We start from the raw sequence: 16,373 nt of genomic DNA, 5'->3' as shown, positions 1-16,373 counted from the left end.
TATCCCTATGGGATGTGGACAGACAACATTATTCCCTACACCCAGCCAGCGAGATCCCGTAAGAAGAGAATCTCTCCAGGTTGTGTTTTTGGGTGTGAGGTATTACTTTGGCCAATTGCTATCTCCCATGATCCCTGTATTCTCTACCCCGAGAAGGATTTGAATGCCCCGGTTCTTTAGTGTTTTGCTAGCATGTTGGTTAAATTCAAATCTAACTTAAAATTCCGTTGCTCAATATGATTTAGAAGTCAGCAAGCTCATTCTAGCTAACAGCTGTAATTCATTAATAAATATTGACTGGCTCTACACAATTATTCTAGCAGTTCAATTTTTTTTTAAATTAAGAGTTGTAATTGAATCAGTGAATCTGGCTGTGCCGTTCAGCCACGAAGCTAGCCAATATGCTCATGTACACTTAATGGTGTCTAACAACCTCTCCTGTTTAGGATACAGATGATGAGGAGATTACCCAAAATGGGAGCCTGCAGTCAACATTCACGTTGTTAGACAATTTAATAACAAATAACTCGAATAGGACATAATCCGACAAGTAACTGCATACAAATGTAATCGGGGTTATAAAGTTAGAACTATAGTGGATGATACTGACGCTAGATTAAAGCATGACTGCTTTAAGTATAAAGGGAACCTTCATTGCCACACTTTGCAACTTCAGGCACTGCTGTTCACTACTCCCAACTGTTCTGAGCTACTCCTTAGGCATACTAGTTTGTTAACCATGTCATTTAACGTTCCATGTGCCCGATTGTAATTGGCATCATTCGAGTTCTTATAGAACAGGCCTTGTTGGGCTCCCAGTCAACTGACTTGGTTCCTTTCACGATTGTGGTTGCCAGACATATCAGCAGTACTGCGGTTTTTATGATCCTGTAAAGAGAGAACATAGTGGACGCCGGTCGTCACTGGTTAGTCCTTATTATTCTTTGCATTTCCATACTCCTTGATCTGTGTCCAGTGTTTCCACCGGCCTTCCCCTTCCACATCCACACGTACAAGTGTTGCTGGTCATCGGGACCTCATAAGGCCCTTGCCAGTGAGGTGCTAAGCCTAATTTTGCAAGTAGGACCCTAACAATCACTTGATCCCCTACTCCTGGCAACTTTTCCCTGTCCTTTAGAATAACTTCCAAGTTCTGATGTTCCCGACTTAACCACATTTGAATTGTGTCTTCTTTAACTTGCTGAAAAAGTTTGAAAGGTTTAAACTGTTGTTTCTGCTGGACTTTTACAAGGCTCCGGACTTATCTTTATATTTGGAAAACAAACTGGAGCTTCATCCCCAGTAGCCAGTAGTTTGTGCCAGTACGTCTTAGTTTCAAAATCTCACTGAAAATCACAAATTCAAGCACACAAACATCATGCACCCAAATAAAATAAATAAATCCACACACACCCACAGACAGAAAAGAGTAGCACGTGCGTTTAAAGGAAGGGAAACAGAAATAAATCAATTACGTCAACAATCCCAATTCTCCTTTCTTCAAATATCTTGCAACAACTATAATTAAAACCCAAAGGAAAACGATAAACTCTCACAAAGCAGACAGACTCCAAGAGGTTATGCAGCAGCCTTTCACAGTCATTCTTTGATGAGTATTCTGAACTAGCTGCTATGCGTCCCCTTTTCTCAGGCCCATAGCCCTAGCTACCCAAGTCTTCATTTGTTCCAGGTGCCTCGAGCCATTCCTCTGGTAGGGCTGAATAGTTCCCTGAGCTTAATGCATGGTCTATCCTGGTCATGCACTTGGACTGCAAAACCCAGTAGGTGACCTTAACATCGTCTTGCTCCTGCTCAGCTTCACTACACCTCTGTTTCAACAATCTCTCGTCCATCTCCCTCTTTTCCCTTTCCCTTGATACATTGTGATACATCTGCGCAATATGCCTTCAGGAACTCCACTTTCCCAGCCCACCGACCTGTCTCTTCTATATGTCTGGGTCGTTCCTCCTCTCGTTTATCCCTTTCTTTTTGTAATTGACTCTTTATTACGCCAAATATAAGGGGTGAGGGCTTGCCCCGATACCCAAAAACACCTTGAGAGTCGAATGACTTGTCCAAATGAGTGATCTTTATTACGAGCATGCAAGGAGAAGTCCTACTCTCACGAATGATCATAGGGATTCTACTAGTACAATGTTTGAGCAGTCAATTTATACAGTTACAAGAGGTTTACCTGACAAGCTGTTTCTTTAATTACATCATCTTCCCATCTTACTGTCTTCCATGATCTCATCCTTCCTTAATCATATTATTCACCTCGTCAACTTCTTGATTCGGTTATTCATGTGATTCCTTGTTTCTTCCCCCTGACCTCGTCTACCTCTTGATTAGATTATTCATGTGGTTCTCTGGGTCTCACAGACAAGCTTTTCTCAAGTTTCAGGGGCCTAAGTTTTATGGCAAGTATCCCATGATCCCAATAGGCCAGTCTCCCCTAACAGAACAATTCTCAAATTCACTTAACTATCAATAGAATCTACCTTCATATACTGATACAAAAAAAGCAACATGCCACATTTCCTCATGTCAGTGGGTTATCTTTCTTGACTTAAAGAAGAGGTCTTTTAACTGTTCTGTCAGCATTTTCTGACTTTCAGAGCCTGCTGACAGCTTTTGCAGCTTTTGCTTTAAAAGTCTAGCTGACCTTACAACCTTTCAGTTTCAAAAAGCCTCTGTCTATTTCTCTATTCACAAGTAGACAAGGGTGAAAAGACCTTTCCAACACAATGGATGTGAGATGTTGTTCAATTATCTAGATTAGCTAATGAGTAATTTCTTGTTTTGTCCATAGGAAAACAAATTCCATTTAGTATAATAATCATTTTTTTATCTAGGTGCTTTTTCCTAAAACGTGATAATACTTAATGCTTAAAAACATTAAAAATAACCTTATTTCAAATCCTTGCTGTGAAAAAAAAATCCTGAAATATAACACCGGGTGTGACACTCTCCCGATTTTACAAAATGTTAAAAACAGGGTTTTGAGATGCTTTATTTTGGCAGAAAGGGAAACATAGTTTAGTTTACCTGTGTACTTAATTGTTTATTTCAACTGGATTTTCTTTTCTAGCTTATTTCAACCCATCCATTTCTTCAATGCCTAATTATTATACATCTCCTTTGAGCTCTAATCTGGAGTGGGCCAGTCAAAGTACTATTGCACCTAAAACACCAGGTAAGTAAACACTTTGGTTTCACTTTAAGTACAGGAACAAACTGAGGTTAAGGTTGAGTCAGCATAGAACCTGCATTGAAGCTCTCAGATAAGCAGGACGCGTACACTCCATATGAGCCAAAAAGAAACTTGATAGAGTAAATTCCTCAATATCTTGAATTGGAGCTCTTAAACATGACATTGGGCTTCCACACATCAGACACCCTGCCTATATAAAACAGAAGTTAGTTCATGGTCTGCAGCATATTGTGATTTTTTTTTAATTTCCAATTGTGTTTCTGTCTAAATATCCAATAAATGAAGATAATTTTCTTTTGTTCTCTTTTACAATAAAAACACACACACATTAGTTTAGCGATCCACATGCAGCAGGTGACTGTTATTTTCTGATTGCTGTGAGCTGCAAATTGGAAGTTTCAGAATATACTTTTCGGTAGATAAAATATAAGATTAGAATGATTAACAAAGGGAACTTGTGACTGCAAATAAACTACTTCCTAACTGCTTTCTGTCATTTGCAGGGAAGTCTACACCCAAATCATAGGCAGAAGTTACCAGAGCCTGCGTACAGTGTAACTTAATGATCTTTGACAAGCTTGAACAGTGATATTTGTAGCTCAGTAACTACACCATTACTTTCAAAGCAAATTGCAAATGAAAGGACAGACTGCAAATTACGAGGCACAGACACCGATTGCAGTCCTGGACATGCCCGTCTAAAGCTGCAACAACCAATAAAAGTTGGCACTTGTTAGGATATCCTTGAACTGGTTGCTAATTCCTTTAACTTACTGAGTACATATGCACAGACGATAATGATGGAGGGAAAAAGACCAGCTGGTCCACTGAATCTGTCTCATATGGCCAGGGTGCAACTGAGCATCATGTTCCTCAATGCTACCAGTAACCATGAAACCCTCTGTGAAAGGCAAAAACAATAGATAAGAACTCCCAGTCAACTCAAGAAAAGAAATCTGGGAAATTATTTTCTAACCCACAAAGGCAATCAAAATAAGGCACATCATCCAACATCCCAACTACCTATTATACGCTGTATGATCAATCAGAGCCAGGAACATGTTCCGCTCCCTTTTGAACACTTGCAGCAGATCTCAATCACTGAGTGACCCAGTAGCGTATTCCAAAAGTCCTTCCAAAAAGGAAAAAATTCCTTTTGACATCTAACCTAAGATTCATGTTTATGTAACTTCTACACATGTCCCTTGGTTCTTCGTATCCTAACCAATTCAAATAGTCTATCCATATGGACACTGTCTACTCACTTCATTATTTTGGATTACTCAATCAAATATCCCTAAAAAAAACTTTTCTTTAGTTAAAGGACTCAACTCTATAAATCTATGATGGTAACTAAGGGCCTTTAAAACTCACCATCAATCTAGTATCCCTCCTCTCTTTTTCAGGTTCTCTACATCACCCACTCTAGAGGGGACCAACTCTGTACACAGTATTCCACATGAAGTCCAACCAAGGTCTTATACAAGGATGGCATAATGCTTTTTGTTTTATATTGGATAGTCCTAGCAAGGCCTCCTAATATTTTATTTGTTCTTAGATATAGTTTTGGAGCACTAGATATGAATCTTTAACAGTTCATGTACTATAATACCAAGTCTCTTACTCAGTCAGCCGTCTTTAGTTCAAATCCTGCATGGTATACAAATGCTTGACATTTGCCGGACCCACATGCATAACACTGCATTTATCTGTATTGAATAAAGTCTGCCGAATATGAACCCATTCTCCCATTGCATCCACATTTGATTGTAGCTGTTTTTCTCATCCAAGATTCTAACATTTTGCACAACCTATGAAGAGCTTCCCAATGCCTTCACCCAAATCATTAACGAAGATTATGAAGAGCAACGGTCCCACAATTTCCTGTGGGACTCCCCTAGCAACTGGTCTCCACACACAACCACTCCCATTAATGACAAACCTCTGATTATGAGTGTGAAATCAAAAAGCCTTATGCAGTTCAAGATCAGCCCTATAATTCCAGAATACGCCCTTCCCTTCATCACTTTGGCTGATAATGTAACATTGGCAAATCACCAGCCCATTTTACCTCTTTCCCAATTTCCATTGAAGTCAATGGAAATAAAATTCAGGCAAGATGTAAAATGGGCTGACAATTATTACCTATTTCACAGTATCACACAAAGTCAAAATTACCCCGAATTTGTGCTCAAACTGAAAATTGCCTTCATAATATCCAATATCTACGTCAAGGGGATTGCATTTTCTCTTCCTTGGGTTACACTGTTGTATAGGTTGATGTTTGGCAGTGCGGGAAGAGGTGTTCCAGTGGAAGCCACTTGTGCCATGTGGGGAGGGGGCCCTCCGTGGGGCGCAGGATGCCCAGTCAGGAGGGGATCTCCCAGCCTGCAAGGAGACTGCCAGATTCAACTGGGCAGCCTCCCCCAGGTTGCAAAGTGGCCAATCACCTCTGGTAATATTCCAGCAGCAGCGGGAGGAGGCCTTTAAGTGGCAATTAATTGGCCACTTAAGGGCATTAATTGGCCTGGGGTGGGCAGGCCATTTGCCAGCTCCCCTGTCGCTGGTAAAATTGCAGTGGGGGCAGGTAGGTGATGGAAACCGTGTCCCCACCCACCCCCCTGCCTCCCACTCAATTTTACACCCCCGCCCTCCCCGGACTCCAGCCCACTCCCATGGGGAGTGCGGGAGGGGCGGTGGGGAGGGGGACATAAAAATCCGGCCACTGAGGCAGGCTAATGAGTTGTTTGTTGTTTTCCATCCTTGGGGAAACAACATCAATGTATAGCTCGTTAATAGTTTAACAATCTTTCATTTCAGTGTAAGGGTACATTTTACTTTAAAAAGGCAAACATTTATATGCAAGTGTTTGGCAAATTCACTTGTGGAAAAATGTCCCAAAAATATCCTGAAACATGCCAGCCACCATATTGGTCCTCTGATAGATCCATCACAAACTATTCCAATGGAATGGCTACAGTTTTGTAACCTACCTACTTTATTTAAAGATTCTCAGAACAATTTTATCAACCTTGGCTCAGTGGCAGCACTCTTGAGTCAGAAGGTTGTGGGTTCAAGACCCACTCCATAGACTTCAGCATACAATCTAGTCTGGCAATTCAGTGCATACTGAGGGAGTGCTGCACTGCAGTAGGTGCAGTCTTTCAGATAAGATGTTAAACTGAAGCCCTGCTGCCCTCTCGGGTTGATATAGCCCATGGTATAATTTGATGAAGAGCAGGGGAATCCTCCTGGTGTCCAAGCCAACACTTAACCCCTCAACCAAAAGATGATCTCGGCATTTATTTCATTGCAGCTTGTGGGAACTTCCTATGCACAAATTGGCTGCTGCATTTCTCTACATTACAATGGTGACTGTATCTGTACTTCCTGCTATGACTGTGATTTGAGGCATCCTTGAGGTTGTGAATATATATGCAAGCTCCTTTTCTTTATTAGAATGCATAAATTTGAAGCCATAAGCCATAAGAAAAGGACGACCAGGATAAACAATTCCCAAATGGTGACAGACAAAGAAAGGAGTACAAAATCATCCTGTGTTAACAGGACCAAAATCTACAGATCACTTTGCATCAGAAGGTTATGAAGGAAAGAGCCAACATATTGGGCTAAGGCAGAAATGTCCAATTGCCCTGGACCAAAATACAAAAGCCAAATGACAGACTGCAAGTAATCCTCAAAAGCATTTATCTATTCATGAACAGTAAGTGCATGCTCTACTTTTCCACAAAATCCAGAGGAGGACATCAGGGCAATGATCACTAGGGCTCATTTCCCAAGGAAGCCAGAGTTCAGACATTACCCAAGGGTTGAAACCAGCGGGACAAATTTCACATGGCATTCATAAGATAGGGAAGTGAAGAGACTTTCACTCTCTTGGTCTTGGATGGATTTAAGCCATGGTCCCTGGAGTGAAGTAGTATGCTTACTCTGGGCAACCTTCAATACCCAGAACACAAGTTATCTAAAATGAATGAATAATTAAACTTTACAAGAACTTTGTCTTCAAAAAATTACAATTTTCGCCAATTAAAAATAACAATATTTGAAAAAATTCTCTTCTCAATTTCAAAGTTTTAAAACATCAGGGAGGCAAAATTTGTTAAGGCACGAAAATTGGCTCAGGGATCACGATGCGTGATTAACCCACGCCTGTTGCTTCTGAAGCAGATAGCTTACAGAATTTGTGCTGCCTGCTCATTTAAATGACTGCAGCGTGCAGTCAGTGCAAAGCATGCCGTTGAGTGACTGCATGCCTGAGCAGGGGGGTACAAAATCAGAAGGGGCTGGCACAAGCTCAAGCTGGACTGCACCCCTTAAGGGGGAGGGACATTTTGGTTGGAGCAGGTGCTGGAAGTCATTCTAGAAGTCAGTTTGACGTGGGAAAGTGACAGCAATGACACCACATGGCTGGGAGCAGGCTCCAAGGATCTCTGGCATGCAGAACTGGAGGTCTAGATGCAGGAAGTGGACAGGAGGTGAGAGGTACTCCATCTGTGCAGGGAACCAGGAGATCCTCGACAAACTCTGAGAAGGCAATGGAAACAGATAGCTGTGCAAGTCAATACCAGCTGTGTCACCTTGAGGACCTGCATGCAGAGCTGCCGCAATGGCTGTGGATATTTGAGGGTGACACAACAGTCCAGCAATTAGTCCTCCAACATATGATTAGGATTGCTGTGTTGTCACCCCAGGGGAGTGGCAGTGGCTCTGTGGAGCACAAACCTGCTGTCATCTCTCAAGATGACAGTATGGGCTGGATTTTACCTTAGGCGGATGGGAATTCGCCATTGATGTAAAAGTCAGTGGCGAACCCCCTTCCGCCTAGCCTGGGGATCCGGGCCAGCAGCTCTTAGTCCCAGCAGCGCCACAGGGAGCGGTGGCCACTGCTGGGACTGCAGCCCAGCCAACAACATGGAGCCAGGACCTCAGGTACATTGAGCATGCGTTACCAGTGATGATCAGTCATGCCCTGGTGAGGCTAGAGTGGTCGTTTGTGGGGAGGGGGTGCATCTTGGGTCCTGGGAGTGAGTTGGGAGGCAGTGGTGGCCCTCAATTGGGCACTCTGTGCCCGACTGCCATGGCCCCCGGCCCCAGCACACAGAAAGGCCGGCAGCTATTGCCGGGCAGCCCTTCATGTCCCCAGCACACCCGCTTTCCACAGGTAGTTGGGTAGTTTGGGGAGTCGAGGGTTATGCGGAGCAGGCCCGAATGAGGAGTTGAGGCCTGGGACAGATCAGCCATGATCTTATTGAATGGTGGAGCAGGATTGAGGGGCTGAATGGCCTACTTTTGCTCCTATTTCTTATGTTATGTTCTTATGTAAAATACACATGGAGGCAGGCAAAGGCCCTTAAGTGGCTACTTAAGGGCCTTGATTGGTCTTGGGCGGGTGGACCGTTTCCCCCCTCCCCTGCCAGACCGCCGTAAAGTTGACTGGAGGTGAGAGTGGGACGGGTAGGCCTTCTGGAGCCTCCCACTCAATTTTACGCCACCCCCATCCTCCCCCACACCACCATCCAACCCACTGGGGCAGCATAAAATTCAGCCCTATTTGTCCCCCCACCACTGCCACTCCACCAGTGTCCTTGCTATTAACTGTCAGCCAGCCATTCCAGTTTAATGTCACCCATATCAAGCTGGTGCAGTCCAAACCTGGGTCTTCTTGGCCCAGAGTTGCTTGAGGTCATCCCACAAGGCTTCCTGCAGTCTCCCCCCCAGTGATAGTCAGCAGCCTTCCACCAGCCATGCTGCAGCCACTGGGCTTGGCCAGGCAAAGGCACACAGAAGACAGGCACTAAGGGAACACACAAGGATGATTATTTGACTTTTTTATGGAATATTGGATGATTTGCTTGATAAAGTTGATATGGACTTTTTTTTGTGGTGGTCTTTATTTCAGTATTGTGGCGAAAAGGACACTGTGATGGTCAGCAAGAGAGGCAAAGCAAGGTGTGGGACTGTTGGTAAATATGGAATTGGAGTTGTGTTCACTGTCAGGAAAACACAATATGCCAAATGAGAAATATTAATTCATCGGTTAGAAACTTACATTAGATTTGTAATGGAAAAATCCTACAGTTAACTTTTTAAAAACTGGCAGCCACGAATGGCCACTGCAATTTGCATCTGAAAAACCTTTGCACATTACAAGGCCCCAACCGGAAACAGAAGTCGATCAAGAAGCCCAGCCAGAACAATGCTTTGGCTAACTGAGTAGATTATCCAGATCTTCCTTGTTAGCGGGACATTCAAAGTCATCCTGAGGCATTCATAAGTGGAGATGTCCCTCCAGGGTGCAAACACTGACAACACCACTTGAGAGAGGTTTTGTGTTTTAGACTTTGGACCACATTAAAAACAAAGGGCATTGAGAGAACCATGTGCTTTTCTTTGTAATAATGCTGAGGGGTCTGTGCTGTGTGCAACTGAGAGGGCAAACAGGGCCTCAATTTAATGTCACATCCGAAAGACAGCATCTCCAAAAGTGCTCAGGTCCTGGAGTGGGATTTGAAGACAGAACTTTCTGACTTGGAGATATTAGTGCTGTCAACTGAGCTACTGACATGATCTAGCAATGCTATATTTTCAGAAGTCAAGAAACAAAAACAAATACAAGTCTCATAGTCATATTGTACATAAAATTGAGAAACAATAACTGACCCCCAGGGGCTGAATTTTCAAAACGGGGTCCGGAACCCAATGCCCAGATGATTTCCAGGTCCCACCCAGCATCTGAGCTGCATCCCTAATAGGACGCAATCTTAAATGTTAATGCCCTAATTGGGCAGGAGGCGAGCTCGGCATCCAATTAGTGGTGCTGAGCATCTGGAGGAGGTGGGAGCTGCCTGCGGAGTGCGAGCGGCAAAGGCAGACAGCAGCCATGATGGAGCCTGCTGCTGCCTTGCCAAAGAGAGCAGGCAGCTCCATGAAGGGCTAGTGGAATAAAGAGGTGAGGCAGCACTTCCAAAATAAAATGTCCTGTGATTGGCCCGCAGCAAGGTCCCCCTGGGCCCAAAACATTCCATCTTCCAACAATAAAGTTTGCCCTCTGCCCACTGTGAGCCTGACGGCTGCGCATTATTGCGCACCAGACTGGTCGGGCTCATCGGAATCAGCATGGGAAATATCAGTGCAGACCACACCCCATTCCTATAATTAGCTCTTCCATGAGCTTAATGGGCCCTTAATTGGAGGTGAGTGCATTCCCCATTCCCTCCCACCACCGCCCTCACGTTGAAAATTGCAGACTGTCCCAGGAGCGTCAAGGTTCCGAGACGACCTCCGGGACAGCAATTTTCAAATAGCGACCACACCAAGTCCCGACCTCACGGCCCTTTGAAAATACAGCCCCAGAGCAAGATTTTATTGTTCGACAGGAGTCCTGGGCTACTCTGTCACATGATTTTTTTTTGTACCCATTATATTTAATGAAGGAAACAACTACACTCCTAGATTTTCAGAAACTCATTGTTCCTTTGTTTGCCATCTGAAGTTTGTTTTGGCAATCGTCTTCAGCTGGAATTACTGCCAGTGCCCTGAATGTACACTGACTAACATGCTCTATATTGACTTTGTAACTGTTTAATCAACCCTTGGTCAGCCTTGCTGGCTTTTTCTGGTGCGTTCAAATGATTCGCAGGATTGTTTTATTACTGGTGTGTTCATTTGTGCTTCTGTATTGTATTTGGCTTCTGAATTTCTGTGCAAAGACATCAGGTTATAGATAAGATTAACACAATGTTTAATGACTTGTACATTCGATTTATCCACAGGGAAATTAATTAATAACATTTTACGCACTATTTTGCAATTGTGTCATTTTCCCATTACAATTGTCTCCCATTTATCTAATTTTATTGTTGTTGATTTTTGTGGTGTCTCTTTTGCTTAATAACTTTGTAGTTTAGGAAACAAAAAAAAAAATCACTACATTTAGGGGCAAAACAATAAAGACCAAATGACTATTTTCCATTGTTGATTTATCTTAATGGTCACACACACTGTCATGAAGACCCAACCTGCCAAGAATGAGGCATATTAATTTTGTCATATGAACATTAATTTTAAACTGTTGCTGGAATGAAGAAATTACTTGTTTAAAGAGATCAGCAGTCACTGGAAAACATTTGCATACTAAGAGACAGTGCCTGGAGACAATAGAACGGCTCCCTGATCCAATTAACCTAAATGGATTTTGATCACCAGATGTTGCATGTGTAAGAAAGCCAGCATTCCATGGTATCTGCTAAGCTGGAGAATCCACAAATGCAGGAGTTTGTTAAAACAGCTAGTCACATGACTAACCTGCTGGTCCAGGTTTTGTTTGAACACTCACAACAGTTTTGGGTCAGATTGCAACTGGAGTTGGCAGAATCAAGCCTCTCTCCTGGCTAGCTCTCTCTCTCTCACATGAATCTCTGGATCTACTGAAGTCACTTAAACCGCAAGAGCGAAAGGACTCCCACATCAAAATAAGTTTGAAAGCGTCCACTGGTCCCTTACAAAACGGGAAGATTTACCTGCAATCAAAGACTTTACATCGAACTCAAAGGACAGTAAATAAACCCCAGCTATTGCTTCAAACATTTCCCCTTTATTCTTTCTACTTTTCTGTCTCTATCTGCGTGTGTGTTTATTGCGTATGCATGCTAGCGTGGTCGCGTCATGTATTCATAGTCGTTTTAACCAAATTAGAGTTTTAAGGTTAATAAACTTCCATCTTTCTTGTTTAAATCTAAGAAAACCTGTCTGGTTGATTTCTTTGCCTTACAATTGGAGAGCAGTGAACAAGAATTCACTGAGGGGGAGCTAAAAACATGGTGTTTTAAAAATTAAACCCTGTTACGGTTAAACCAGGCAAAGGCGGAGAGGGAAGCCCTAGACCCCTTTCTCACCTGGTTGTAACAACACACACACTCTTTCATACATGTACTAAAACAAAAAAAAAATCTGCAATTCAACCCTTTTATCATTATTTTGTGATGCAAAATAATTACAACCAGTAGTTTTGATAAAGATGGCAGGGATGAGCTATGCCTGCTTTGGGCTAATCTATTCAAACCTTTCAGCTCCTCCTCTCTAGAAAGCAACACCCTTTCCTTTGAATAATCACTTGCTCTGTTTCAATATGCAGACCTTTGGTTTACTTAAATGTTTTGTATCAAATAGAATAAGGGAGAGTTTGAGCAAACAGTATATTCCAGAGGCCAAAACCACCAGCCATTTTGGGTATACTTCTCACCTTTGGCCTTTGACTGAATTTTGACCCATCAAATCTTGTTCCACTGTTGGAACTTTTTTCCACTTCAGATTATTTCACTACGTCTCAATTTCATACCCCCTACGCCCCTCCCCACCCCCCCACCCCCCCCTTCCCCCCCCCCCCCCCCCTCACCAACCTACTACATATTTCTGCTGCCTTCAAATGACATCCCAAACTGTAGCAGTCAGGCTGGTTTTTGGTGACCCATTTTTCAGAGCCAGAACCTTTCATTATTTTTCAGCATTTCTCCCATGAAAATAACTGATTCCTGAAACACTTTTCATTTTCATTGCTACTGCTGTCAGACATCTTGCCACCATGTGATATTATGAAAAATAGGAGCAGGAGTAGGCCATACTGCCCCATGAGCCTGCTCCGTCATTCAGTAAGGTCATGGCTGATTATCTACCATCACTCCACTTTCCTGCCCTGTCCCCTTATCCCTTGATTCCTGTAGCGCCCAAAAATCTGTCAATCTCTGCTTTAAACATACTCAATGACTGAGCATCCACAGCCCTCTGGGGTAGAGAATTCCAAAGATTCACAGCCCTCTGAGTGAAGCAATGTCTCCACATCTCAGTTCTAAATATGCCCTCTAGACACTTCTGCCAGGTAAAACAGCCACTCAGCAGCTACCCCATCAATCCACTAAGACGCTATGTTTCAATGACACCACCTCGCATTCCTTTAAACTTCAGAGCATATAGGCCCATTCTACTCAATCTCTTCTCATAGGACAGCTTTCTCATTCCAGGAATCTATCTGGAAAATGTTACATCTAATGCAAGCATATCTTTCCTTAGGTACGGAGATAAGAAGAATAACCAAGGTTTCCCCAAAGCTATTTGAAAGGATGGTTGGGAACCAATCAAAAAGCACAAGTGTATTAACAATACTTCCACATTTGTATATTATTTTTGAGATGAAGTGGCAGTGAACGTGTATATGTATTGTTGCTGCAAGGAAAAATATCCCATCATTCAGGGCTGAGTTCGGTCTGTTTTATGTTTGAAAGCTGTTAGAATCAACAATTCAAAAGAACAGCAATGCAGAAACAAATTTTAAATATTTACCTTTGCTGCTGATTGGATCCAAAGTCTTGTTAAAGGTAAATCCATGGGTACTTTCACGAGCTGCCTGTCACAGTCAGCACTTTCATGGTTCAGTAAGTTTAAGCTGTTAAAAGTATTCATTGTGCCATATTTTGCAGTAGGAGTGAATTTAGGAGCGTCGGCTGTTAGTTAGACTTGCCCGTGCCCCTTTAATCGACAATATTTTCCGTTGCAAGTTGCTGGACCTGTGAGCTGACAATGGCGCAGCAAGGGAAACAAGGCATCTGGGACCTGAGTGAACAGAGCAAGCAACTGTGTATCTCCTTAACCAATCAGATTGAAGGATTGTGGAATTGACTGCACAAGGAATGATAAGGAAGTATAAATTCGAGTGAATGAACTCAATGTGCATCTCAGACAGCAACTTTTGGATTTCTACATTTAATCATGCATCTGCCCTCACTTAAATTTGCTGCAGTGTTTGCACTATTAGCCTTGCCATTATTTTGACAGCAAATTATTATATTCCCCACTACCAGCTCAGTAAAACTGCCATTCTGGTCAAAGTTAATATATGAGTGACGTTTAACCTTTTTGAGACTGCAGTAACATTCCTGCACTGAAAATAGGACAGGTTTTGAAATTCAAATAATACTATGAAATGAGAAATGCTCTTGCTTTGATCATGTTAAGCATTGAAGGTAAAGCATTGCTAAAAACCTGCCATGCCACAGAGTAAATAAATACAGACTCAGTCATTCACTTCATCATAGTTTGGATCTCAAACATTCTGCGTGGGGATGTGCTGAGCAGCAGCTTACTGTGCAGATTGTGAAAGGGCTGCTCACTAGTTTTCTGCCCCTATTCACACTACATGGCCACCTGAACAAAAGTTAACAAGGAAGAAAGTAGTGCTAAAACAAAATGTTGTACGGCTGAAAGCTACACTGATCTTTAGTCACACTTCTATTGATTATCTTTTTCCTCAGGGAACTGATTTGTGGTTTGAGCAATATCTAAGTTTTGTATTTTAAAGCAAAGCAGCTGAGAAATAGGTTTCGCAACAGGTAACAATTCAACGTGGGCAACATGTCTGGAACACATACCTAAAGACGAAGGCACAAGATTTCCTGCAACTTGGGCCTCAGGCTTCATTTCAGTGAGATGTGATCACTAGGTCTGAGCGTCATGATGCAGCTTGCTGGTCAACAGAGGGTGGGAATAGTAAGGGGTGAGTTCAGGTCACACTGTGGCCCACACTCCTACTCTTCCCTGCTCCACATTATTTTAGATAAAAAGATCCAAAACTTCCCTGCTCTTTGGAATCCTCGAGAGGTTCCTTAAGGAATTAGTTAATTAATTCAATAAGATCATAGCTGATCTGGTTGTGGTCTCAACTCCACTTTCCTGTCTGCCCCCCATAACCCTTGACTCCCTTGTCTATCAAAAATCTATCTAACTCAGCCTTGAGTAAGTTCAATGACCCAGCTTCCACTGCTTTCTGGGGAAGACAATTCCACAGACTAATGACACTTTGAGAAAAAAAAAATTCTCCTCATCTTCATCCCAAAAGGGAGACCTGTTATTCTTAAACTGTGTCCCCTAGTTTTAGTCTCCCCCACAAGAGGAAACATCCTCCTGGTAAATCTAATGTAAGTGGTTTCTCTACTCAGTTCAATTGAGCAGTTCTAAAGTCCATGAGAAACTGTGTTAGGTTCCTTGCCCAGGAGAAACTCAGGATCCCCAGAGCTTTACCTTCTTCAGGAGTCCCAGGGTATTGGTTCTGTGAGTTTTTATTAAGTGCAGTATGTCTATTTTTGATAGGACAGGCTCTTTGAACTGCTCAAGCCAGCACCAAAGAAGTCCGCTGAGGATAATGGGTTCTTCCTCAGCCAGAAGCCACTCCCAGGTTTTTTCAGAGGAATTTAGATCTTTCTGAATTTTATTGGGAAAAGAACAAAATTTTTTTAAAATTGCTTACAGCAACACCTTACCTATTAGCCATAATTCTAAGATTCTGTAAAGTCCAGTAGCTCTTGTATGGGCCCAGCCATGTCTATGTGCTCATCCTTTGAGCAAATCTCTGATACCCTGGGCATGCATTTTTACTCTATCTCCCACTCCATGGGCTTATAGAAGATGGTGAGCTTAGTAAGGGGTTAGTTGCTTGCACAAGCACTGCCCCTTTTTTGTGGTGCTTCTGTACTGTGTCTCACAGTAAATATTTAAATTTAAAAAAATAAGGAAGGAAACAGATAACCAGTAAATATTATTTCCTCACAATGGTGCATAAAGATAATTAACGATGAATATACAATGGATGGTAGGACCATAGGAAGTACGGAAGGTCAGAGGGACCTTGGTGTACTTGTCCATAGATCACTGATGGCAGAAGCACAGGTAAATAAGGTGGTTAGGAAGGCATAAGGGATACTTGCCTTTATTGACCGAGGCATGGAATATAGGAGCAGGGAGGTTATGCTGGAGTTGTATAAAATGTTAGTTAGGCCACAGCTGGAGTACTGTGTACAGTTCTGGTCGCCATGCTATTGGAGTGATGTGATTGCACTGGAGAGGGTGCAGAGGAGATTCACCAGGATGTTGCCTGGGCTGGAGCATTTCAGCTATGAAGAGAGACTGAAAAGGCTAGGGTTTTTTTCCCTGGAGCAGAGAAGGCTGAAGGGGGACCTGACTGAGGTATATGAAATTATGAGGGGCATAGATAGGGTAGATAGGAAGAAACTTTTTCCCTTAGTGGAGGTGTCAATAACCAGGGGGCATAGATTTGAGGTAAGGGGCAGGAGGTTCAGAGGGGATTTGA

General features: G+C 42.7%; 1 protein-coding gene across 2 annotated transcripts in view; it reads left to right on the top strand.

The window, feature by feature from the left end:
- LOC137383476 (WW domain-binding protein 2-like) overlaps positions 1 to 4,940 on the top strand; it is a 46,994-nt gene extending 42,054 nt beyond the window's left edge. The window contains exons 9-10 of one of the 2 annotated variants that reach the window (XM_068056445.1): positions 3,092 to 3,196; positions 4,621 to 4,940. In XM_068056445.1, the coding sequence (XP_067912546.1) occupies positions 3,092 to 3,196; positions 4,621 to 4,643 (128 nt within the window). In that variant the 3' untranslated portion in view covers positions 4,644 to 4,940. Of the gene's footprint in view, positions 1 to 3,091; positions 3,197 to 3,717 lie in introns of both variants that reach the window. The other variant, XM_068056444.1, reaches the window with a different exon arrangement.
- Positions 4,941 to 16,373: the final 11,433 nt, after the last annotated feature.

Source organism: Heterodontus francisci, chromosome 24 (assembly GCF_036365525.1).
Source record: "Heterodontus francisci isolate sHetFra1 chromosome 24, sHetFra1.hap1, whole genome shotgun sequence".
In the NCBI taxonomy this organism is placed as follows: Eukaryota; Metazoa; Chordata; class Chondrichthyes; order Heterodontiformes; family Heterodontidae; genus Heterodontus; species Heterodontus francisci.
Note: the sequence above shows the minus strand (reverse complement) of the source record. Positions and strands in the feature narration are given on the sequence as shown.